The sequence below is a fragment of the Elephas maximus genome, chromosome 10, assembly GCF_024166365.1.
Source record: "Elephas maximus indicus isolate mEleMax1 chromosome 10, mEleMax1 primary haplotype, whole genome shotgun sequence".
NCBI classification, from domain to species: Eukaryota; Metazoa; Chordata; class Mammalia; order Proboscidea; family Elephantidae; genus Elephas; species Elephas maximus.
In genome coordinates this window covers 28,091,183-28,118,922 of record NC_064828.1, presented here as the reverse complement: position 1 = coordinate 28,118,922, position 27,740 = coordinate 28,091,183, and the positions used below count along the sequence as shown (strand labels likewise).

The 27,740-nt window shown below is 36.9% G+C and overlaps 1 protein-coding gene and 1 pseudogene across 1 annotated transcript; both read right to left on the bottom strand.

Annotated features, from left to right (window-relative positions):
- Positions 1–4,706: 4,706 nt before the first annotated feature.
- Positions 4,707–5,675, bottom strand: LOC126083568 (olfactory receptor 4F4-like). The gene has a single exon (XM_049897457.1). It carries the CDS (start codon positions 5,622–5,624, stop codon positions 4,707–4,709), a length of 918 nt encoding a protein of 305 aa, XP_049753414.1. The 5' UTR covers positions 5,625–5,675.
- A 5,730-nt stretch (positions 5,676–11,405) lies between these two features.
- On the bottom strand, positions 11,406–12,338 carry LOC126083567 (olfactory receptor 4F15-like; annotated as a pseudogene).
- Between the last annotated feature and the right edge of the window lie 15,402 nt (positions 12,339–27,740).

The following is a 27,740-nucleotide window of genomic DNA, read 5'->3' as shown; positions in this document are numbered from 1 at the left end:
ATATAATGGTATAGAAGTTAAAAAAAAAATAGTATACTTATTAGAAAACTCTCTACATAAAATATGTGTATTTTGTTTTTTGTTTTTGTTAATGGCCTATTTTTAGAATGCTTCTGTGATCCAACAGAATGTGAAAATTATCAAACAATATCATTAATACTACATGCAGATAAAATTTTGCTGATAATTCAAAAACGGTTGCAGCACTACATCAATAGGGAACTGTCAGAAATTCAAGCCAGATTCAGAAGAGGACATGGAATGAGAGTTATCATTGCTGATGTTATATGAATCTTGGCTACTAGCAGAGAATACCGGAAAGATGTTTACCTGTGTTTTATTGACTATGTAAAGGTATTCAACCGTGTGAATCATAACAAATTATGGATAACATTGTGAAGAATGGAAATTCCAGAACATTTAATTGTGCTCATGCAGAAACTGTACATAGACCAAGAGGCAGTCATTTGAACAGAACAAGGGGATACTGTGTGGTTTAAAATCAGAAAAGGTGTGTGTCAGGGTTGTGTCTTTTCCGCATACTTAGTCTGTATGCTGAGCAAATAATCTGAGAAGCTGGACTATATAAAGAAGAACGGGGACTCAGGATTGGAGGAAGACTCCTTAACAACCTGTGATACACAGATAATACAACCTTGCTTGTTCAAAACGAAGAAGACTTGAAGCACTTACTGATGAAGATCAAAGACTACAGCCTTTAGTATAGATTACATCTCAACATAAAGAAAACAAAAATCCTCACAGCCAGACCAATAAGCAATCATCACAATAAATGGAGAAAGTATTGAAGTTTCCAAGGCTTTCATTTTACTTGACTCCACAATCAAAGCTTGTGGAAGCAGCAGTCAAGAAACCAAACGACGTATTGCATTGGGCAAAGACCTCTGTAACGTGTTAAAAATCAAAGATGTCACTTTGAGGACTAATGTGCACCTGATGCAAGCCTTGATATTTTCCGTTGCCTCAAATGCATGCCAAAGCTGGATAACAAATAAGGCAGAACAAAAAAGAATTGATGCCTTCAAATTATGGTATTGGTGAAGCATATTGAATATACCATGGACTACCAGAAGAATGAACAAACCTGTCTTGGAAGAAATCCAGCCAGAATGCTCTTTAGAAGAGAGGATGGCGAGACTTTGTCTCATGTACTTTGGACATGTTATCAGGAGGGACCAGTCCCTGAAGAAGGACATAATGCTTGGTAAAGTAGAGGGTCAATGAAAAAGAGGAAGACCCCAACAAGATGTATTGACATGGTGGCTGCAACAGCCAGTTCAAATATCGCAATGATTGTGAGGATGGAGCAGGACCAGGCAGCATTTTGTTCTGCTGTACACAGGGTTGCTATGAGTTGGACTGACTTGATGGCACCTAACAAAAACAACATTTTAGGAGCAGTTTTAGGTTTACAATAATATTGCACAGAAAGTACAGAAAATTCCCATATACCTCTCTTCTCCCTTAGTGCTGTTTCTTCTATTACTAATGTCTTATATTTACGTAATACATTTGTTAGAGTTGATGAATCAATATTAATATATTGTTATAAACTGTAGTCATTACTTTATGGTAGGGTTCACTTTTTGTGTTTTACATCACATGGGTATATAATGCCATGTGTCCACCATTATAGTACCATCCAGGATAGTTTCACTGCCCTACACATGCCCTGTGTTCCATCCATTCATCTTTTTCTTCAGCCCCCTATACCTGTGGCAATAACTGATCTTTTTGCTCTCTCTATAGTTTTGGCTCTGTAAGAATGTTGTATAGTTGTAGGTAGCATTTTCAGACTGGCTTCTTTCGCTTAGAAATATGCATTTAAATTTCCTCCATATCTTGATAGCTCATTTTTTTTTTATTGCTGTATAATGCTGCAATGTATGAATGTATTACTATTAGTTTATCAATTCACCTATTGAAGGATATCTTGGTTCCTTCCAATTTTGGCACTAATGAATAAATCAGCTACAAACAATCATGTGCAGGTTTTTGTGAACATAGGTTTCCAATCTTGATTTGTTCTTATAGCTGCTTAGTACTGCACTGTGTATAACTTAGGACAAGTAGTTCCTACTGATGGTCATTTGAGTGTTTTTCAGTCTTTTACTAGTAAAAACAATGCTTTATTGAGTAGCCTTGTGCACTGATAATTTTGTATTTTTGCCAATGTATCTTTGGGATAGAAATGGAACAAGTGGATTGGTAAAAGTTAATACCAAAAAAAAAAAAAAAAAAATACCATTGCTGTCAAGTCGATTCTGACTCACAGCGACCCTACAGGACAGATTAGAACTGCCCCATAGAGTTTCCAAGGAGTGTCTGGTGGATTCAAACTGCTGTAGCTCTTAACCACTGTACCAACAGGGTTTACAAAAGTTAATAGCATGTGAAAATTTGCTAGATATTGCCAAGAGGTTGTGCCATTTTTATTCCTACCAAGAATGCATGAGAGTATCTCTTTTTCTACAGTTTCACCAGCAGATTGTATTATTAAATTTTGAGAATTTTGCTATTCTGTCAGAAATGATATTTCAGTAAGTTTTACTTTGCATATATCTTAACATGAAAGAGCTTGAACATCTTTTAATGTATTTAAGGCTCATTTGCCTTATGAACTTTTCTATGAACTATAAGTTCATATCTTGTGCCCGTTTTTTTCATCAGGTTGTTATTTTTTGTCTAAATTTTTAGAAACTCTTTATATCAGGGCTATTAAACTTTGTAAACTTTGTAATGTCAGTTGTAATATTTTCTCCTAGCATCTCCTATATCTTCTTTTCTGCAGATTTTGCCATGCATTTAAAAAATTAATCTTATATCATCAGTTTTTCCATATGTATGGATTATAAAGACATTAACTCTTGCTTTCAATATTTGTATAGTTTTTTGTTTTTTTTTTTTTAAGGTTTAGAGCTTTAAATTATTTTATAAAATTTCTTGGCATGTGATGTGAAGAATATATCCAATACATTTTTCCCATATCACTATGCAGTAACTCCACTATCATATTAATATGTCCTGCCTTTTTCAGTTAAACATAATTTTAATTCCTTATCAATTCAAGTGACACTTTGACAAATTGCAATCTTTTCACTTAGAATATTTAATGTTATTTTTTGACTGTTAGTTATTCGCAATGAAGAGAGATTTATCAGAATTACTGGTCAAGCTCTTTTTCAACCTATATTTCCCTCTACTCCTATCCCCAATTTTTAGCATACTCTCTAGGATGGTAGAGCCCCTAAGACAGTATCACAGATCAGCAGGAAAATGAGGGACATATTAATATGATAGTAGAGTAACTGGATAACAATATGAGAAAAAAGATACTGAATCTGTTCTTCACATCATATGGCAGAACAGTTCCTAATGAGTGCATGAGTATAGGCTTGAACATAAACATACACATGCTCACTTATATCTACAATATTCCAAATGATTATCTGTTAATGATTGTGATGTATCATATTACCCAAGCATGTTGAGGTAAAAAAAAAAAAAAAAAAGATTGAGTACTTTTGGTTTTGTATTAATATATAGGATTTAAATAATAGCAATAATGAGAATACCTATATATTGAGTGCTGAATATATGTCACAAAATGTGCTATGTGATTTATATCCGTCTCATTATTCCTCATAATAATCACACACAGTTCATATCTCCTTTTCACAGCTGTGGAAACTGAAGCTTATGAAAGTTAAATAATGTGTTCACAGTCATGACTAACTCAAAAACACCCACTGCCATCTAGTCGTTTCTGACTCATACCGACCCTATAGGACAGGGTAGAACTGCCTCATAGAGTTTCCAAGGAGCCCCTCGTGGATTTGAACTGTCAACCTTTTGGTTAACAACCATAGCACTGATCCACTATGCCACCAGGGTTTCCAGTCATGACTAGTAAGGAGTAAATAGAGTTGAACCTGACTTTCTCCGATTTCAAAGCTCGTGCTCTGAAAGATGACATGGATGGATCCAAATGATATACTTCATGACAACATGTTGAGATACCTGGATCCTTCTAAATACTTTTCACTGCTTATGAGCAGTTGCTATTACAGGATGTCAGTTGCCTACAAGGCACATTTCACATGCCAGACTCCCTCTTCCCATCACTGTTCATAAAAAAAAAAAAAAAAAAAAAAATTTTTTTTTTTTTGTTCATAAAGCACTCATTAATTGTGGATTGTTATACTGATAGGAGGTGAGCTATAAATTGTTAAAATGGGAGGCTTTTTTTTAACCTTTTAAAAATTGACTTACATGTATCCTTATTACTAAACATATTTTTGGGCTAGGCATTAGGTGGTTGCTTCCTTGATGTTTTTATGCAAAATGAGTCAAATAAAGTTTTAAAACCATTTATAAGCCAGGTTGGATTTTGTCTTTTCCTCTTACCCTCAACACCACCCAAGAAGGCACAAATACTCTTGTTTTTCTGAGAATTAGGTGAGATAATATTTTGAAAGCATGGTGTTAACTTTGCATCTGTATCCAGAAATATGAAGTACAAGGTTATTTGATGATAAATTGAGGCAGTGTATGTGAAAGTTGTGTGACATTTGCTACATGGTAAAGGAAAGGAATATACAATTGTCATGAGCTTTACTAAGTACTTTTCACTGGCCAACTTTACATTATGTCATTATCTCAGACGTCTCACAAATATGGAAGATCTAAGATTTTATCCTACAATTCATAGTCCGTTTTCTCAGCCGTCTCATTGCAGCTCTCATGTCTTTGTTCCGCAGTGTATATATTATTGGATTCAAGAGAGGAGTGACCACAGAGCAAAACACAGCAAGGAATTTATCTAATGCCTCGATAGGGAATGGCCAGGCATAAATAAAGATACATGGTCCAAAGAACAAAAGAACTACTATGATGTGAGCAGTCAAAGTGGACAGAGCCTTGGATGACCTGTCTGAAGGGTGGTGCTGGATAGTCACTAGAATGATAGTATAGGAGATGATTAGGAGAACAAAAGAACACACAGTGAGCACGCCACTGTTAGCAATGACCATGATATCTAACCTGTAGGTGTCTGTGCAGGCGAGTTTTATGACCCTGGGAAGGTCACAGTAAAAGCTGTCCACCTCATTGGGGCCACAAAAGGGTAAGTTCACTGCAAAGGCCAACTGACTCACTGAGTGGAGGAAGCCAATTCCCCAAGCAGCAGCAACAATGCCCACACATACATGGCCACACATAATTGTGGTGTAGTGCAGGGGTTTACAGATTGCTATGTATCTGTCAAAAGCCATAGCTATAAGGATCACCAGCTCACCCCCACCAAAGAAGTGAAGGAGAAATATCTGACCAAGGCAGCCCTTGAAAGAGATGACTTTACGCTTACTGAAAAAATCAACAGTCATCTTGGGAGCTGTGACTGAAGACAGACATAGATCAATGAGTGAGAGGTTGGCCAGCAGGAAGTACATGGGAGAGTGAAGGTGGGAGTCAGAAGCCACAGTTATGACAATGAGAAGGTTTTCTAACACAATTCCTACATAGAATACAAAGAAGAATACAAATAGGAAAACCTGGAGTTCCTGAGAATTGGAGAGCCCCAGAAAAATAAACTCGGTCACCATGGAGTGATTCGTTTTGCTTATTGATTCATTCCAGAAAGTAGCCTCTGCAGTTACCTTGGAGAAGAGGATAAGGAGGAAGTCAGAATTATTATATGCAAATTCAAAATCTCGTAACATTCTTTTGTATGTATCTCTACCATTTTGTATCGCTCTTATAATGATTTTCTATGGTTTATTGCATAAAAGCTTTCAAAATCACAAAATCTAAACTCACCGTTTTAACCTTCACTACTGCGCTGTTGGAAACCCTGGTAGCACAGTGGTTAAGAGATACGGCTACTAACCAAAAGGTCAGCAGTTTGAATCCCCCAGGCGCCCCTTAGAAAGCCTTTGGGGCAGTTCTGCTCTGTCCTGTAGGGTTGTTATGAGTCAGAATTGACTTGACGGCAAAGGTTTGGTTTTGATTTTACTGCCCTGTTTGTGCCTTAGAGTCCAGTTATCCAAGCCTTCTTAGTGTCAACGCTTATGCTGGATTTATTCTTAACAAAATAGCTCTGTTCATGCGGTGCTGTCTGCCAGATTAAGCCTATAAATAACATCAGCCTACATTTATCTCCTTTTTTAATGAATTCCAAAACAATTTATTCTGTAGCACATAAATCTTAAATATATACAAGTGTGATCTTGTATAGGTCCTTCTTGCCAAATAGAGAGTATGTTCTCTAAGGACCAGATGTCAGTACAACAAAAGCAATTTATGGATGTGTTTCTGCAAAAGTATTCTTAGTAGTCTAGTAGTCCATCACAATAATTTTTGTGTATGGCTGTTGAAAACCCTTTCTCTATCAAACTAAAACAAAGTCTTATTTTATACCTCTGCTATATGAGACAATATAGTGCATGAGTTTTGTGTGTAGTCTGTGGACCTTGCATGCTTTAGTCATCCTGTTTAAGGGGTATTTTATCATTTTGTAAATGTGGTTAATAATTATACCCACCTCTTACGATTTTTATGACTTTCAAACAAGATAATGTGTCTGTTTCAGAGTATTTTCTATTTAGTGAGTGTTCAATAGATTTAGCTAATTATTAGTAGTAAGATTTATCACCTTCTGGTTCATAGAGAGATTGTAGTACCCCAATAATCATTAAAAAATTTTATTTGCATGCTAGAAATAGCACTCAAAATGTGATTGAATTTCAGTTCCCTGTATCCCTTTGTTTACTTGTATTTAAAATACATGTATTAGATCAGAATTTCTACTACTCTGACACTCTATGGAGGATGAGGAAGGGTCACACCTCCAAAATAATTGTCATAGTCTTTCAAAACCTTGGGTAGAAACACTTCTAAGACACTTCTCTAGAGATTAAGCATTAGGGAAATTTTAAGTTTATGATGATTCTAAAAGAGAACCTGGGAGTCATAAGGCCTTCTAGAGGATGGCATTTGTAATTACCACTGGGTGATATTAAAATGTTTAGGGAAAAACATTATGCCAAAATAAAATGAAAGATGAAAAATAGAACAATGAAAAAATAGAATAGCAGGAAAATGCAATTGAAAATGTGAGAAAAAGGTAGAATTTGGGAAATTCAAATGTGAAATGAGGAAAATGTAATAAAGTGTTCTTGGGAGAAAGCGTTAGGGGTTTAATAGGAGAGAAATTGGAAAGGGATTCTGGAAAGCCTCCTAAGGAATTTGTGTTTTATGAGGACTTGAACTATTAAAAAACCATGAGCAATTATTCAATAAATTAACTCTGGCCTCAATTTGACTTGGAAAAGGAGGAGACTGGAAATAAAGTTAAGCCTAACAAGAATTAATAAGCTGTAGGCTGTGGTTGTATGAGTAGGAAAGGGATAAGAGAGGATTTGTGAGGGCCCATCAAATAAAGCATTATAATGGTTCAGATATGAATTTGTGTGCTAGGTGGCCAGAGTTCAAGTCATGGGTATAGATACTTCAGCTGATGACCTTGGTCAGGTTACTTAACCTCTTTTAGTCTTAATTCCACATCCGATAAAAAAAAAAGGGTAGTAATAGCACTAGTTCATAGGAAAGATGGGAAGATTGAATGTTACTGTGCATATAAAGTTTCAGCACATACGAAGTGGTTAGTATATAATAGCAATTATTAAGGTAGTAATAACAGAAAACCAGTTGCCATTGAGTTGATTTTCCTCTAGGTGGAATCGAACCTCCAACCTTTTGGTTAGCAGCCAAGTGCATTAGCTGTTTGTACTGTCATGCACCTCAGAAAAAGCCCCGGAGATCTACTTCTGAAAAATCAGTCATTGAGAACCCTGTGGAGCACAGTTCTACTCTGACACACATGGGGTCGCAATGAGCCGGGATAGACTTGATGCTCAAGGGTAATTTTTTTTTAATAACAGTGAATTTGTCAACAGGATATGAGAGATGAATAAAAGTGATTCTAATGGTTTTATTCTGAGTGATTAGGAGCATTGGGTTGGATGACTTTAGCTCTGATAGTAATTATAACAAGCACTACTATAGCAACATGCAATAAACAGATCACTTTTAGGAGCAGGGATAAATTTGAAAGGAGGTAGAGAATGATGATTGTAATTGTCTAGACATATAGAAGTATTGTTGGGGCATCCTTGTAGGTTGCTTTCTGTTAGGCGAGGACCTGAAAAGTGGCTTTTGGGCATGAGTTGGAGAGCCAATTTCAATTGTGTATTGAGGCAAGAAAATAAGAGTAACTCTTTGAAGAAGTTTTGCAGCGAAGTTGAAAATAGAGTGATACCCTTAAGGGGAAGCATGGCCATGAGAATACTTTAGAATAGCATAGGAATTAATGGATAAGTAAATGTAAAAGAAAGATGTAGAAATTTTGGGATATAATTCCAGGTGAAACATGAATAGAGGGTTACTCTTGCCAAATTTTCTTTGAAGAATAATATTATTTGTTTTCTCTACTTCATAATCACATTGATTCCATGTCCCTTGGAAATTATACTTTTCTTCTCATTATCCTGAATCTTATTACTGAGCTCAATTTAGGGATTCCAAGTTTCTTCTCAAGTATAAAGAGAAGTGTAATAATAAATCGTGAACGCTGGTTTTACTTCTCTTCTGCTTAGCACAGTAATAAATATAATCATACTAAGCATTGATTATAAAGAGGATGAGATTCCTATTGCGAGGTGATGTTTGGCATGACTGATTCGTTGAGCTATTTCTTTAGAATCAAAGTATGCAATTTAGATTTGGCCTTCAAGATTTCCTAGTGTGATACCATTTCATGTCACTGAGAGAGAAGGACAAACTTGACTGTTAGATCTTCACAGGAAATATACCAAGGATGATTGTTGATCCAAGGGTCTGACCTGCAGCAAAAAGACTTTCTAACATGGTAGAAAGTAAGAATTTAGGAATGATTTTCTTCAGCAAAAGGAATTTCTTGCTTGATTAAATCATCTCATCTCCTGAGTATATGCTGCTAAGGATAGATGAAGGACATGAGATCCTGGACTACAGGGGACCCTTCACCACCATAATCCTTTCAAAGCTCATCTCTGACTTCAAATAATGATTCAAAAAGTTTTAAAAGACTTTTACTGATTCTAAGTTAAGCATTACATTTAGGCTTATTAAAGGAGTTCTACAGAATCTTCTTCATTGGTTGTAGTAACCATGAAAAGGCAGCCATAAATGAATAAGAAAATCCTTCTGCATGCTTGAAATCCAGACCTTAGAATGTTGTGTGTTTGCCTTAAACATTTTTTTTCACCTCTCTTTAAAAATAAAACAAATTAAGTATAAGTCTCACTCAGATAGAAGTTAGGAGACTTGGGTTGTAACACAAATTCACTATGCCATGTTGAGCATGTCATTCAAAATCCTTGGGCTTTAGTTTTTCTGTTTTTAAATGAAATAATTAGATAAAAAATATTCCCAAATTCCTGCAGCTCTGATACAATGATTTGCACTTTTATGTGAAAGGAATGTCCCAAATCAGATTTATTATGGTAGCAGAAAGGAGGGAAGGAGGTAAGAAAGAGAGTGCTGGTTTAGGGGAAAATGATTCCCAAATGGAGAGCAACAAGTAGTTACCCCAGGAGACTCAGGAGAAGGATCCAACAATTGTTCCTAGTGTGACACAGCAAGGGCTATCCTTGGTAACATTATTCATATTAAATCGTCCAAGTATTTAAGTCACCTTTGCAGAGTCTTTCCATTTTTCCTGAAGATAAACATGCAATTGAATTCTGCAGAATGGGTTCCTACTAATAGAAGCATCTCTTTGTCAGTTAAATGCTCCAATTTGTTTAGTTCTGCTAGTATGTTTCAGTTACGTCATTCCACTTACCTCCTTCATAACTGGAATAGAGTACGGCAATTTTCACAGTAAAGAGGAGTGCAGATATTCTTGTTATTTGTGCTGTCTCTTGATTCATAATAAATCCAAGAGAAAAATCTGTACGAACCAGCTTCCTTAGTAGACCATTTGGTTAATTAAAAGCCTTTCATGAAAGTGACCAACTGCAGATGAAGAGATCTGGGAATAGCCAGCCTGAGCTTTGAGTATTGAGACTAACTCTTATAGTCTCAGTAGTTTTCCCTTGGCCATTAAAGGAAACACACAGCAACTTCTTAAGGGCTATTGCCTTAACTTTTTTGTCCCACTTAGATATTTTATCTCGCTGAGTCTAAAGGTGAATTTTTAAGTAATATATTAAAACAAATAAGATAAAAAAAAAGTTGTAAAATAAAATTCTGATAAGTTCAACAAGACAATAAATAATAGTGCTTTAGGTTTCATAAGAAGGGACTGGCTTAAAACATTGATGCCAATTTGTGGAGATAATGTAGGAGAAAACCTTGACCAATGACAAGAAAATAACAGTTCTTATTACTTATTGAGCAGTGTTTATTTCCATACAGTAGTTAAAATTGAGCTGAGTCGCCACAATTAGTGTTTTTAAATTAATCATAGAAATACATCCATGTGATCTTTAACTTGTCCTTCTATACCACCAGGATTTCCAGAATTCACCTGAAAGGTATTGTTCAGCTGAGGAGCTTAAGAGCAGACTCATTATACATGCTTTTGAAATATTAATGGGTTACCCCCTGTAGGAAATAAGTCCCTTCATTAATTTTGGAATTGTAGGTGATATTTTATAATTAATCATCTATTCTTGAGAAATGCTTGAAGAAATGTTTTGAGGAAGAGTAAAAGGGAAGTAGAATCATACTGTTGGAAAAGTGGCACATAAACAAATTTTGCATAATGCAAATACTAGAGACTTTCTCTACAAAAATATTGTACAAAATACATTGACATATCAAAGACTGAAAACGATACTTAATTCTTGTAACTGTATTGAGCTTCCTATTAATCTAATAAAGTACTCTTAGGATGAGAATTGTTTCTTCCTCAATTTTAATGTCTGCTGGTTTATATAAACCCATATTTTATCCATTGTATCTACAAAATTTCCATAAGAGATATTTACTGGTTTCTGAAAACATAAATATAAAGCTAAATCATATGTATATGTGTGTGTGTATATGTGTGTGTATACATATATATAAAACCACATGAAAATTTAAGGTAGTTACTGCTGGTAAACTATAATTTAGGGTCATAGGTTAGATAGAAATATGTAACACTTTATTTTTTATGATTAACAAAACTTGTTAGAACATCTGAAAATAAAATTCTTAGAGTAATATCTCCTTTTCTTTAGACTTCTCAGATCTTTAAAGGGAACAGTGAAAATTTACACATTCAATAGTGTTCATGGTGATCACAGAGGTCTTTATGGTCCAGGGAATTCATCTTTTGCTTTTCCCAACAAAATCCATTATGCCATCTCCCTAGAACTTGCAACCTGTTGACTCAGTTTTCTCATTGCCACTTTCATGTCTTTGTTCCTTAAAGTATAGATGGCAAGACTTAAGACAGGGGTGACGACAAAATCCACAATGGCAAAAAAATTATCAAGTGACTTAGTAGGGAAAGGAAAAACATAGAGAAACATACAAGGAGCAAAAAACAAACCCACTACAGTGATGTGAGCAGACAAAGTGAAGAGTGCTTTGGATAAAGTATTTGAAGAATGTTTTCGAACAGTGAGCAGAATAAGTATATACGATGCAGCTAAGAAAAAGAAGGTGGCCATTGATATGAAGCCACTGTTGGCAGTGACCACAAATTCTAGTTGGTAAGTATCCATGCATGCAAGTTTAATAACCTGAGGAAAATCACAGTAGAAGCTCCCTACATTATTAGGGCCACAGAAGGGTAAGTTAATGACAAAAACAAACTGAGACACAGCATGAATCACCCCAATGACCTAAGCAGCCACTACCAAAAATACGCACATTTTGGGATTTGTAATAATTAGATAGTGAAGGGGCTTGCAGATTGCTGTGTATCTGTCATATGCCATTGCTATGAGCAGCACCATCTCAACTCCTCCCATGACGTGGATAAAGAACATTTGTATCATGCAGCTGTGGAAGGAAATGACTTTACAGTCACTGAAAAGATCAGGAATCGTCCTAGGAACTGTGGTAGATGAAAGGCCCAGGTCAATGAGTGATAGGTTGGCTAGCAGAATATACACGGGAGAGTGTAGATGAACGAAAATCACTGTGAACACAATGAAGAGGTTTCCCAGGATAATTCCCACATAGAATAAAAAGATGAAAAAAAGGAAAAACTGCATTCCCAAGGATTGTGCAAGTCCCAGCAATACAAACTCAGTCACCGCAGAGCCATTTACTTGGTCCATTGAATCAGTAAGACGGGAAGACTCTGAAAGGACCAGAAAGAAAAGAAGGAAGAAATCAACTTAAAGGCACTGAAAATAATGTTAAATTTTATCATTTTAAAGTAGTTAGCAAAGGTTTTATTTTAATTGATAGGAGACTATTTACAAAATAAGGGAAACCCAGGGTGTAAAAGTTAATGTAGTGTGGCCAAAGCTGCATGCAAAGCTGCATGCCTTAAATAGTTTAATTCAACTGTATAAATTAATGAAGCAACTCAGAAGTTAGAAAAGTATGTACAAAATAAATTCAAGGAATTCACATGAAAGAAAAGAATAAAGATTAAAAGGAAAGTAAAATCCTAGAAAATTGGTAAATTTTATACAAACATATAAAGAGTTTTTAATTAAAACTAGGCAATGTTTTAAAAAATAGTCAAGAAGAAAAAATAAGTAAAAAGTAGAAGTGAGAACAAAAATGCATAATAACAGTTAAGACACCTCTCAGGTCTGTTTCTTACATGTGCTTAAAAACAATCTACCCCAAGTCAACAAACACATGGATCAGACTTGAATTTGAAATGCTATTGAGAGACAAAAGATCTCTTCATAATATAGAGTTCAAGCCCATCAATAAAAAGTTCCACGATCTAATACACAAATGGCAAATGATATGAAAAGACAATTCAGAAATATAAATCAAATATATAGCTTCCTTAGAGATCAAAGAAACAAAATAAGATGTATTATTTTCTGGTTAAAAAAAGTTTTAAAATTATTGTCAAAACTGGCAAAGGTTCGGTAAAATGTACACTTTCGTATGTTACTGGAGAAAATATAAACCTATTCAAACCTTAAAAAGAATTGAAATCATGTGTCAAGAATCTTGAATCCATAATTTTTGGAACAGTAATACTCCTCCTGGAATTCTGTTTGTACAGAAGCTTTCAGCAAAAAAATGTTCATCATGTTTTATTTACAGTGGTAAAACCTTGAAGGAATTTAAATGGCAAACATTAGGTTTATGTATATTGTCGTATATGTGCATGATGGACTCCAATACAGTCATTAAAATAAACGTTAATGGCAGCGTTTACAATGGTATTAGATTTTTCTTTATAATACTATAAATAAATATAATAACATAAATAAATAAAAGTAAATAAATTGTATAGTGCTAAAATTTTAAGTATCAGTGGTTGTTTTCAATTTTTAGAACTATTCAATATCCTTTTAGGTTTTAAAATATCTTTCAATCTTTCAAAAGTGTTCTTTTCGCTGGGGGCCAAGATGGTGGACTAGGGAGACGCTACCCCGGATCCCTCTTGTGACAAAGACTCGGAAAAACAAGTGAATCAATCAAGTACATAACAATCTACGAACCCTGAACAACAAACACAGATTTAGAGACGGAAAACAAACAAATACGGGGAAGCAGTGATTGTTTTCGGAGCCTGGAGCCAGCGTCCCAGTCAGGTAACCTTTGGCACCCGATTTAGGGCAAAGCCCAGGGGAGCTGACGGCGCAAACAAGGGGCCCAGCCCTACCCCCCTGAACTCACCCCGGGAGGGGACCCAGCCGGTTCGTGCAGGCGGTGTGGTGACGCAGCCGGGGGGAGAAGTCCCTGGGAGGCAGTGACTGGTCTTGGAGCTGGGAGAGCAGCGTCCCAGCCGGGGAACCATCCCGCCAGGATTTTGACTGGGCGCTGGCACAGCACAAGCATGGAGAGCTGCTCCACTCCCCTGAACTAACCCCGGGAGGGGCCCAGCCAGTCCGCGGGGGGAGCGCGGTGACGGCTGGCGGGACGTCTGACCGTGGCTTCAGTGGGCCAGATCCCCGGGGGGCAATCTCCACACAGCCAGCACACATAGGCGACACACCCCACGGGAATCTCAGATATAATAGTCATTCCAAGCAAGACAAGCAACTCTGGCTATATTCTGAGGTGCAACTCTCCTATCTCTCTGATCCCTTCCCCACCCTTGCCAGGCGGCTTCATTAACATTGGAATTGCCTGAGCCAGAGGGAGAACGGCTCCAGCTCCGGCTCCGGCTCCGCGGCAGCTTTGCTTTTCCCCCTTTTTCTTTTCTTTTGGTCTTTTCCTAACCCACTCTTTCGGCCTGAGAGAAGGAACAAAAAAAAAAAAAAAAAGCCCAGGGACCAAAAATCCACCCCTAATTGGACTAAAAACACAGAACCAGCTACAGCCAAGCATATATAATCCAAATCTCAGATTTTCATCCTTACAAGGAACAAGGTGGTGGTTATAACCCAAAGGCAATTCTGATAGGGATCCGACTGCATTTTTTTTTAGCGGATTTTCTGGGAAAACTAGTTTCCCAGTAATGGCTCGGAGACAACAGTCCATATCAAACCACATAAAGAAGCAGACCATGACAGCTTCTACAACCCCCCAAACAAAAGAATCCAAATCTTTCCCAAATGAAGATACAATCCTGGAATTATCAGATACAGAATATAAAAAACTAATTTACAGAATGCTTCAAGACATCAGAAATGAAATAAGGCAAACTGCAGAAAAAGCCAAGGAACACACCGATAAAAATGTTGAAGAACTCAAAAAGATTATTCAAGAACATAGTGGAAAAATCAATAAGTTGCAAGAATCCATAGAGAGCCAGCATGTAGAAATCCAAAAGATTAACAATAAAATTACCGAATTAGACAACGCAATAGGAAGTCAGAGGAGCAGACTCGAGCAATTAGAATGCAGACTGGGACATCTGGAGGACCAGGGAATTAACACCAACATAGCTGAAAAAAAATCAGATAAAAGAATTAAAAAAAATGAAGAAACCCTAAGAATCATGTGGGACTCTATCAAGAAGGATAACTTGCGAGTGATTGGAGTCCCAGAACAGGGAGGGGGGACAGAAAACACAGAGAAAATAGTTGAAGAACTCCTGACACAAAACTTCCCTGACATCATGAAAGACGAAAGGATATCTATCCAAGATGCTCATCGAACCCCATTTCAGATTGATCCAAAAAGAAAAACACCAAGACATATTATCATCAAACTCACCAAAACCAAAGATAAACAGAAAATTTTAAAAGCAGCCAGGGAGAAAAGAAAGGTTTCCTTCAAGGCAGAATCAATAAGTTCAGACTACTCAGCAGAAACCATGCAGGCAAGAAGGGAATGGGACGGCATATACAGAGCACTGAAGGAGAAAAACTGCCAGCCAAGGATCATATATCCAGCAAAACTCTCTCTGAAATATGAAGGCGAAATAAAGATATTTACAGATAAACACAAGTTTAGAGAATTTGCAAAAACCAAACCAAAGCTACAAGAAATACTAAAGGATATTGTTTGGTCAGAAAACCAATAATATCAGATACCAGCACAACACAAGGTCACAAAACAGAACGTCCTGATATCAACTCAAATAGGGAAATCACAAAAACAAATTAAGATTAATTAAAAAAAAAATACTCACAATAGGGAATCACGGAAGTCAATATGTAAAAGATCACAATAATCAAGAAGAGGGACTAAATACAGGAGGTAGAGAACTGCCATATGGAGAGTGATACAAGGCAATATAGAACAATACAAGTTAGGTTTTTACTTAGAAAAATAGGGGTAAATAATAAGGTAACCACAAAGAGGTATAATAACTCCATAACTCAAGTTAAAAGCCAAGAAAAACGTAATGACTCAACAAACATAAAGTCAAACACTACGAAAATGAGGATCTCACAATTTAATAAGAAAAACGTCTCAGCACAAAAAAGTAAGTGGAAAAATGAAATTGTCAACAACACACATAAAAAGGCATCAAAATGACAACACTAAACACTTATTTATCTATAATTACGCTGAATGTAAATGGACTAAATGCACCAATTAAGAGACAGAGAGTCTCGGACTGGATAAAGAAACACGATCCGTCTATATGCTGCCTACAAGAGACACACCTTAGACTTAGAGACACAAACAAACTAATACTCAAAGGATGGAAAAAATATATCAAGCAAACAATAAGCAAAAAAGAAGAGGAGTAGCAATATTAATTTCTGACAAAATAGACTTTAGACTTAAATCCACCACAAAGGATAAAGAAGGACACTACATAATGATAAAAGGGACAATTGATCAGGAAGACATAACCATATTAAATATATATGCATCCTAACCATATTAAATATATATGCATCCAATGACAGGGCTGCAAGATACATAAATCAAATTTTAACAGAATTGAAAAGTGAGATAGACACCTCCACAATTATAGTAGGAGTCTTCAACACACCACTTTTGGAGAAGGACAGGACATCCAGTAAGAAACTCAATAGAGACACGGAAGACCTAATTACAACAATCAACCAACATTGACTTATACGGAACTCTCCACCCAACTGCTGCAAAGTATACTTTTTTTTCTAGCGCACATGGAACATTCTCTAGAATAGACCACATATTAGGTCATAAAACAAACCTTTGCAGAATCCAAAACATTGAAATATTACAAAGCATCTTCTCAGACCACAAGGCAATAAAACTAGAAATCAATAACAGAAAAACTAGGGAAAAGAAATCAAATACTTGGAAAATGAACAATACCCTCCTGCACATAGACCGGGTTATAGAAGACATCAAGGAGGGAATAAGGAAATTCATAGAATGCAACGAGAATGAAAATACTTCCTATCAAAACCTCTGGGACACAGCAAAAGCAGTGCTCAAAGGCCAATTTATATCGATAAATGCACACATACAAAAGGAAGAAAGAGCCAAAATCAGAGAACTGTCCCTACAACTTGAACAAATAGAAAGTGAGCAACAAAAGAATCCATCAGGCACCAGAAGAAAACAAATAATAAAAATTAGAGCTGAACTAAATGAATTAGAGAACAGAAAAACAATTGAAAGAATTCACAAAGCCAAAAGCTGGTTCTCTGAAAAAATTAACAAAATTGATAAACCATTGGCTAGACTGACTAAAGAAATACAGGAAAGGACGCAAATAACCGGAATAAGAAAGGAAAAGGACCACATCACAACAGAACCAACTGAAATTAAAAGAATCATATCAGATTATTATGAAAAATTGTACTCTAACAAATTTGCAAACCTAGAAGAAATGGATGAATTCCTGGAAAAACACTACCTACCTAAACTAACACATTCAGAAGTAGAACAACTAAATAGACCCATAACAAAAAAAGAGATTGAAACGGTAATCAAAAAACTCCCAAGAAAAAAAAAGCCCTGGCCCGGACGGCTTCACTACAGAGTCCTACCAAACCTTCAGAGAAGAATTAACCCCACTACTATGGAAGGTATTTCAAAGCATAGAAAATGACAGAATACTACCCAACTCATTCTATGAAGCCTCCATCTTCCTGATACCAAAACCAGGTAAAGACATTACAAAAAAAGAAAATTACAGACCTATATCCCTCATGAACATAGATACAAAAATCCTCAACAAAATTCTAGCCAATAGAATACAACAACATATCAAAAAAATAATTCACCCTGATCAAGTGGGATTTATACCAGGTATGCAAGGCTGGTTTAATATCAGAAGAACCATTAATGGAATCCATCACATAAATAAAACAAAAGACAAAAACCACATGATCTTATCAATGGATGCAGAAAAGGCATTTGACAAAGTCCAACACCCATTTATGATAAAAACTCTCACCAAAATAGGAATTGAAGGAAAATTCCTCAATATAATAAAGGGCATCTATGCAAAGCCAACAGCCAATATCACTCTAAATGGAGAGAACCTGAAAGCATTTCCCTGGAGAATGGGAACCAGACAAGGATGCCCTTTATCACTGCTCTTATTCAACATCGTGCTAGAAGTCCTAGCCAGAGCAGTTAGGCTAGACAAAGAAATAAAAGGCATCCGGATTGGCAAGGAGGAAGTAAAATTATCTCTATTTGCAGATGAAATGATCTTATACACAGAAAACCCTAAGGAATCCTCCAGAAAACTACTGAAACTAATAGAAGAGTTTGGCAGTCTCAGGTTATAAAATAAACATACAAAAATCACTTGGATTCCTCTACATCAACAAAAAGAACACTGAAGAGGAAATAACCAAATCAATACCATTCACAGTAGCCACCAAGAAGATAAAATACTTAGGAATAAATCTTACCAAGGATGTAAAAGACCTCTACAAAGAAAACTACAAAGCTCTACTACAAGAAATTAAAAAGGACATACTTAAGTGGAAAAACATACCTTGCTCATGGATAGGAAGACTTAACATAGTAAAAATGTCTATTCTACCAAAAGCCATCTATACATACAATGCACTTCCGATCCAAATTCCAATATCATTTTTTAAGGTGATAGAGAAACAAATCACCAATTTCATATGGAAGGGAAAGAAGCCTCAGATAAGCAAAGCATTACTGAAAAAGAAGAAGAAAGTGGGAGGCCTCACTCTACCTGATTTCAGAAGCTATTATACAGCCACAGTAGTCAAAACAGCCTGGTACTGGTACAACAACAGGCACACAGACCAATGGAACAGAATTGAGAACCCAGATATAAATCCATCCACATATGAGCAGCTGATATTTGACAAAGGCCCAGTGTCAGTTAATTGGGGAAAAGATAGTCTTTTTAACAAATGGTGCTGGCATAACTGGATATCCATTTGCAAAAAAATGAAACAAGACCCATACCTCACACCATGCACAAAAACTAACTCCAAGTGGATCAAAGACCTAAACATAAAGACTAAATTGATAAAGATCATGGAAGAAAAAATAGGGACAACTCTAGGAGCCCTAATACAAGGCATAAACAGAATACAAAACATTACCAAAAATGACGAAGAGAAACCCGATAACTGGGAGCTCCTAAAAATCAAACACCTATGCTCATCTAAACACTTCACCAAAAGAGTAAAAAGACCACCGACAGACTGGGAAAGAATTTTCAGCTATGACATCTCCGACCAGCGCCTGATCTCTAAAATCTACATGATTCTGTCAAAACTCAACCACGAAAAGACAAACAACCCAATCAAGAAGTGGGCAAAGGATATGAACACACACTTCACTAAAGAAGATATTCAGGCAGCTAACAGATACATGAGAAAATGCTCTCGATCATTATCCATTAGAGAAATGCAAATGAAAACTACGATGAGATTCCATCTCACTCCAACAAGGCTGGCATTAATCCAAAAAACACAAAACAATAAATGTTGGAGAGGCTGCGGAGAGATTGGAACTCTCATACACTGCTGGTGGGAATGTAAAATGGTACAACCACTTTGGAAATCTATCTGGCGTTATCTTAAACAGTTAGAAATAGAACTACCATACAACCCAGAAATCCCACTCCTCGGAATATACCCTAGAGAAACAAGAGCCTTCACACAAACAGATATATGCACACCCATGTTTATTGCAGCTCTGTTTGCAATAGCAAAAAGCTGGAAGCAACCAAGGTGTCCATCAACGGATGAATGGTTAAATAAATTGTGGTATATTCACACAATGGAATACTACGCATCGATAAAGAACAGTGACGAATCTGTGAAACATTTCATAACATGGAGGAACCTGGAAGGCATTATGCTGAGCGAAATTAGTCAGAGGCAAAAGGACAAATATTGTATAAGACCACTATTATAAGATCTTGAGAATTAGTATAAACTGAGAAGAACATATACTTTTGTGGTTACGAGGGGGGGAGGGAGGGAGGGAGGGAGAGGGTTTTTTACTGATTAATTCGTGGATAAGAACTGCTTTAGGTGAAGGGAAAGACAACACTCAATAAATGGAAGGTCAGCTCAATTGGACTGGACCAAAAGCAAAGAAGTTTCCGGGATAAACTGAATGCTTCAAAGGTCAGTGGAGCAAGGGCGGGGGTTTGGGGACCATGGTTTAAGGGGACTTCTAAGTCAATTGGCAAAATAATTCTATTATGAAAACATTCGGCATTCCACTTTGAAATGTGGCATCTGGGGTCTTAAGTGCTAACAAGCGGCCATCTAAGATGCATCAATTGGTCTCAACCCACCTGGATCAAAGGAGAATGAAGAACACCAAGGTCACATGACAACTAAGAGCCCAAGAGACAGAAAGGGGCACATGAACTAGAGACCTACATCATCCTGAGACCAGAAGAACTAGATGGTTCCCGGCCACAACCGATGACTGCCCTGACAGGGAGCACAGCAGAGAACCCCTGAGGCTGCAGGAGATCAGTGGGATGCAGACCCCAAATTCTCATAAAAAGACCATACTTAATGGTCTGAAACTAGAGAAATCCTGGCGGCCAGGGTCCCCAGACCTTCTGTCGGCACAGGACAGGAACCATCCCCAAAGACAAGTCATCAGACATGAAAGGAACTGGACAGTGAGTGGGAGAGAGATGCTGATGAAGAGCGAGCTTATTATATCAGGTGGACACTTGAGATTGCATTGGCATCTCATGTCTGGAGGGTAGATGGGAGGATAGAGAGAGTGGGAAGCTGGTAAAATTGTCACAAAAGGAGAGACTGGAAGGGTTGACTCATTAGGGGGAGAGCAAGTGGGAGTACGGAGTAAGATGTATGTAAACTTATATGTGACAGACTGACTTGATTTGTAAATGTTCACTTGAAGCTCAATAAAAGTTAATAAAAAAAGTGTTCTTTTCAACCTATAATTATTTTTTAATTATATTAGATTTTTGAAATAAAAATATCAAAATTGCATAGAGATTTGAAGGAAAGAATGATGTATAAAATGTGTTCGAAAATCAGAATTGACTCATAATAATTAGAACATAAACCAGCTGAGGAAATAAAGGACTCTAATACTTCCCTCATGTAATAAACCATTTTCATAAACTGCCAGGAATAGATTCATAGGTGAGATTAACAAGGCAAGAATATAGCTAAACAAGTAAAGTCCTGATTAAATTTCTTGTAGTTTGTATAGAACTATCATGAAATTAAACTTCTTGGAGGCCTTCCATCAAGACAACTGACAAAGCATCTTCCCTGCTTCACTTTTGACCAAGGTTGGCCGCTCTGAATGAATTCTGGTAAGTATGAAATAAATGTAAGGAAAATAGATGTTTTGATAATCTCATCCAGTTCAAAGTGAGCAAGGTTGGTGATGTTGCTTTGGAAAGTACTAAGAGAAACAGAACAAATGGCCCAATAAATAGGGGAAAAATAAGGTGCAAAAGGATGAGAGAGGTAATAATAGAGGAAGAATATTAGATGGAGACATACAGGCTTGATTCCTTCCCTATTTCTTTAATATGCAATTATTTTTGCTGTCTTTCAGTCAGTTTCTGCATTGTTTCCTCCTTTCTTCAACCTCGTTGTTCTCCTAAATATTCTTTCTAGCATTTTTGGGGGTGAATTTCACCCTTTTATTTTTTTTTACTATTTTTACCATTTTCAATTTGTTCATACTCCTGTTACTCAACTCCTCACACATATTTAAATCATCCTGGCCCAGGGGCATAAGGACTAAGGGATTTTGGAAGAGGAATTCAATCTGAGAAGGTAAGCAATACAGAGTAAACAGGATCATCCCTAGAAAGTTTTATGGTGGTACTCTCTACCCTGCTGACAAAAAGACTTTGATGACTTCCTAAGCTCATCATTCAATTCTGTGTCTTTGGAGGAAACAAAACAAAACTTGAAGCTGAAGGATCTTGTTGACTGCTTAAGATCAAATGTTTATCCTATTAAACTAAGGTAAAACATCTAAATTAAGCACTCCAAAACTCATCAGCATGCTTCATCTTAAGCAGTAATAGAGTAATTAAGCAATTAAAGTCTCTGAATTACTTTGTCAGATTTGGAGTTTGCTGTTATTGTTGGGTTAGTACTGCTAAATGGTGTTTGTCTTGGAGTAAAAGTGATAACTAAGTTTTTTTGAAGAGGAAAATCTCACAGTACATGAACCTATTGACTCAAAAATTCCATTGATAGTATGTAGTTTAATTTATTCACAATCTTTAATCATTCTAAAATGACACAATCATAATCCAAAATATGGACCAATGAATGTAGTCAACATGGTGGAATAATGTCAGAGCCAATGGCATGTCCAAGGAAAAGGCAGGAGAAAAGACCTAAAGGAAGAGAAATGAAGATAGAATGGGAAGGGTGTAGGAGAATAACAGGAGGGACAGGAGAAGGAACAAGAAAGAATACTAAAGAGAGAACCAAGGAGGATAAAATGATGATCAAAAGAGGGATTGGAGGAACTTTTTGCATCTTTGCTGAGGCTACCTGTCATGGTTTAGTCAACAAACATTGATGCATTATTGCAACAGAGTGTGAATTTACTTGGATTTTCATGTACCGTTTTAGGTATATTTTGACTAGAAGAATAGAGATAATAGTAAAGCTGTAGAGAAAGTAGTCATTAATACAGAGAAAAGTAGAGTCCAAATATATGAGTGAATAGATGTGGTAGTGAGGTGTGGGTGGGAGGAGTGGGTAGTTGGAGATCACTTGTGTGGTTTAACTGACTAGCGGGTGAGTCACCTAAAGAAAACAGGAAGGAGCTATCAAAAGCATGCCTTTAACCTCTTGGCAGTATTTTACTTACTCTAGTTCCAATTTTTAAAGCTTTTCATAAATGTAAAATTAAAGTACATGAATGCAGGGACCCTTTCTACTTTATTCAGTTCTGTGTTACCTGCTTAAAACAGTGCCTAAACCAAACCCATTGCTGTCCAGTGGATTCTGCCTCATAGCAACCCTGTTGGACAGGGTAGAACTACCCCATAGAATTTCCAAGGAATAGCTGGTGAATTCAAACTGCTGATCTTTTGGTTAGCAGCCTGAGCTCTTAACCACTGCACCACCAGGGCTCCTAAAACAGTGCCTAGCACATTTGAAAAATCTCAAGAACGATTTAATGAATGAGTAATAGGTACCAAATTGTTCATATCAGAAACAAAATAGAAGCCCCCACAAATACATAGGAAACTTGCACTTAAAAATAATACCTTCTTCACAAGCTTGTACTTCCTGGTATATCCTGGTTATATATAAAAAGTAGTAGAGATGCAAAATAATTACCACCTTTTCTGTACAAATATCTTGAATTAGAGTGTGTCATTGTTGAAGAAATCCTGATGACCTGAGAGAATTTGTTTGCATAAGGAGACCATTTGTTTTATTCCTCTGCCTTCTTAGGAAACACTGAAGAGCTCCCAGGAGTTCTTAAGAAACCAATTCCCCGGTAGAGTTTGTCATCTTTCCCTATTGGAGATTTAAAACTTGTCAGTTATTCAGGGCCTGGGGAGACACATCTTGTAAACAAAATAAAGGATTATTAAAATTGTAGGTTTTTTATAGAAGTAGAAAAGAACTTTGAGATGAACTTGTCTAATCACTTAGTTCTACAGGTAGAGAAACAGTTGGGCTTAAATGGCTAGCCAGTGTATTCAAAACAATACATTCACAAAGCCAGAGCCAGAAGTCAGAGCTCCTAAATTCCAGTCTAGTGATCTTCATCAATAATACTCTACACCTGCTAAATAGGAAAGAGCCATAAAAAAAGCTAAAATTCTTTATACTTTGATAGGATTGCTCTAACCTAATCGGAAGGGCCCTCTTATTATTTCTTCTAAAATAAAATTAACCTTCCTGAAACAAGATTTCCTTTCTTTTACTGAATATTAATCTTTCTAGCCCTCTTTCTTATTTCTTCCAACAGTCTGGCTCATTGCTGAACAGTTGCATTTCAGAATTTATAGCCACCAGCTCCTCTGTACTGTTCATTGGCGTGCAACCATGTTCCTTTTGAATCTGAACAGAACCTTACAGCTGAGGCATTGCTGTAGCCTTCAAATGTGGGGGAAAGTAATACCCAATAAACGAAACCACATCAGAATCTGGGAGATCAAGGCCTGAGATTCCCTTCTTCTGGTTTAAAACAGAATCTGGTCCTCAAATAGGAGGAAAATACCTGACACCAGATGTCTGCTTTGCACAATGGAAAATAAAGTTTAAAATGAGTGGGGGAGCACAAAGGTCAGAAACACATGAAATATTTTCACACTAAGGAAATGAATTAAAAATATTGAGGAAGGTGTTGTCAAATAAATTCTACAAGGTATAGCATGATTCAATGGTTGAAATTTGAGAATAGGAGAGATGGTGAAGAATAAAAGGACAAATATTTCTGAAAGGAGAAAATTCCTGATGAATATTTTATACAAGAGCAGAAATTGGAAGGGAGTTGGACGAGAGGGTAAAGAGAGGGAAGCGGCCACGATGAGGTGTCTTGTAATTCAAACGCATCTCTCCTACCTGCCTGTTCAATCACAAGATGCACATTTTTAAAAGGAAAAATTCAGAGAGCTTAGTCTATTGCTGTAAATAATCATCCAAATGACAAAGCTATATATAAAGGTTCTTCCTAATGGGAAAGAAACAAATTAGCTGCCCAGGAGAATGACCCACTGATGCTGCTGAGACAGCCAACACCCAGCCCACTACTAATTTCCCTTAGAGACTAGGTCTTTGAGTCACATTGGTTTCCCCAAGAGAGAAGTATCGGAAGAATTGCCTGGTAATGAAAGATAGGGGAAGAAGAAATGTTTTGAGGTAATATGCAGGTTAGTATAAAATAATCCCCATAAAAAGTGGTTGATTTGAAGGTAAGAATTTCTTGGAATGACTGAGAAGGGAGTGAAAATATGTCCCGGATGGACAGACGTCACTTCTATCATGGTACCAAGAATGATATTGGAAGACATAAAGAACCCTGATATGTAAAGACAATGCCTATAATCAATAACATGAGAATAAACTGTCCTGTCTCCTGTTATCAGTTATAGGGAATATTTACCTGTGAATGTCTACATGTCCTCCCAAGCACTGAAGTCTTTCGGATGCAAGTCTGCTTAAGAGCTTTTGACCTTTATACTTTCTGAGTCAAGTGGATACAAGTAAAACATATCTTTTATTACATCAATTTGCTCAGAAGTGTTGGGAAAACAAACAAAAAAAAAAAGAAAAAAATCTAGCAGGTAATTTTGAGTTGTCTGTAATTGTAAGGTCACTAAAGTTGGAATCTACTCAATGGCAACAGGCTTTTGGTTTTGGTAACAGGAGCATTTTACCTGAGAGAGAGAATCATTCAAAAGGACCTATGATAAGCCATAAAGACTAATGGATTTTTTTTTTGGTGGGGGGGGGGAGTTTGGCTTTATCATTGATGTATAGATAGAGAATTTGATCCCCAGGTTATCATGGAGGCCTGAAAGTATCAAGGCTCTGTCTTTGTTTAGTAGAGCTGTATTTAATTTTCACCTGTTAAGAAACAATAGAAAACATTTTCTCAAGAATAGCAGTAGAATGAAGAGTGTTAGGTTGGTCTCAACTTAATTTTTTTGAAAATCTTGACATCCCTAAAATTCATAAGTAAGAATAAAAAGTAGAGAATAATGCAGGCAAAAATATTTTAAAAAAGGACAGGGATGCATGGTCGATTACATGAATCATAGTGTCCATAAGATAATGTAAAAACAACTCGCTTAGGAGAAGCGCACCTACTCTGAAATGAGATGTTTTTTTCTGTTGGCCCACAAAGGGCCCTTCTGAAACACAGTGAACAGTGCATAGCCCTACAGGTCATTCTACCATGCTGTCTTAGTCATGTAGTGCTGCTATAACAAAAATATCACAAATGGATGGTTTTAATAAAGAGAAGCTTATTTTCTCACAGTAAAGTTGGATAAAAGTCCAAATTCAGGGTATCAGCTTCCGGGCATGTCTTTCTGTTGGCTCTAGAGCAAAGTCTTTCTTGGCAATCTTCCCCTAGGCTAGGAGCTTCTCTGCGCAGGAACCCTGAGTCTAAAGGATGCGCTCTGCTCCAGGTGCTGCTTTCTTGGTGGTACGAGGTCGCCAACTCCCTGCTTGCTTTCCTTTCCTTTTTATCTCTTGAGAGATAAAAGGTGGTGCAAGCCACACCCCAGGGAAACCCTCTTTACATTGGATCAGGGATGTAATCTGGGTAAGGGTGTTACGATCCCACCCTAATGCTCTTTAACATAAAATTACAATCACAAAATGGAGGACAACTGCACAATGCTGGAAAGCATGGTCCAGCCAAATTTATACACACCTTATGTGGGGGATGTAATTCAATCCATGACACATGCCAAGTACTTCTGCCCTGGGTGTGCCTTTGCTCTTAATGGGAGACTGAAGTACCAGGCAAAACAGCATATTAAGACGAAGGAGGGAGAATCTAGACAGAAATAAAGTTCTAGGAGTTGGCCAGCTAGGCATAGACCTTGCTGTTATTTGAGGACTATCCCCTGGGGCATGTATCATGGATTTGTTTGGCAGGATAGAAAGGTCCTAGACCAAGAGAGAAACAGGAGTTCTTAATGTAGAGTTCATCAGACCTGGGAGCACCATAGATGGATGAGACCAATGATTTAGAGGCAGCTTTTTGGAAACCCTGGTGGTGTAGTTGCTAAGAGCTACGTCTGCTTACCAAAAAGTCAGCAGTTCGAATCCACCAGGCACTCCTTGGAAACTCTATGGGGCAGTTCTACTCTGTCCTATAGGGTCGCCCTATGAGTCTGACTTGACGGGAATGGTTTTTTTTTTTTTTTCCAGCTGAGATTGGCTCAAGATTTGAATTGGCCTAAGCCTGTAAATGGGGCTCATCAGTGGATTTAGCTGCAGGGAATTGAGGAGGGTAGAGGAAGAGAAAATTAATAGAAGAAAGAAAAGGGAGAGTATTTTAAATATGTGCCCTTTGATCAAATGTAAAAAGAAGGCCAGACACTATCCAATAGATTATTCTTATTACAAAATTTTTACTCTTTGTTAGATTTATTTATTTATTTAATGACAAGTATTTGAGCACTTTCTGTAATGTTGTTATTGATATTATAGCAGTAAGCATGACAGATATAGCCCCGATCACGTGGAACTTGCAGTGTAATGAGGACGACATAGATTAAATAAGATACAATATAATTAATGTTACAAAATTGGTTACAGGAAGTGCTATGGTAATACATAATGAAAGGAGCTCTTGTAGACCTAGGTTCAGGGAAAGCTTTCCTGCTAAAATGATGCTGCAACGGAATTCTGAAGAATGTTATTAGGCAAAGCGTGAAGGTCGAATGTTTTAGACAGAATGATTAGCCAGTGTAAAGCCCCAGAGGCTAGAGAGTTTGAAGTTTTCAGGCAAGTGAAAGAAAAAAAAAAAAAATTGACTGTGGCATTGCAGGGAGAGAGCATATAGTTATCTGAGATTGGTTGGGGAAGTCTTGGATAAACCCTGGTAAGGAGTTAGTATTTTCATTTGAGGGCAGTTGTAAGCATGTGAAGAGTCTTAAGCAAGAGAATTACACGCTCAGATTTACGTGTTTAAAAATCTCTGTTACTGAAGTACAGACAATGAGAATTAAGGCAAACAAGATTTGAAAT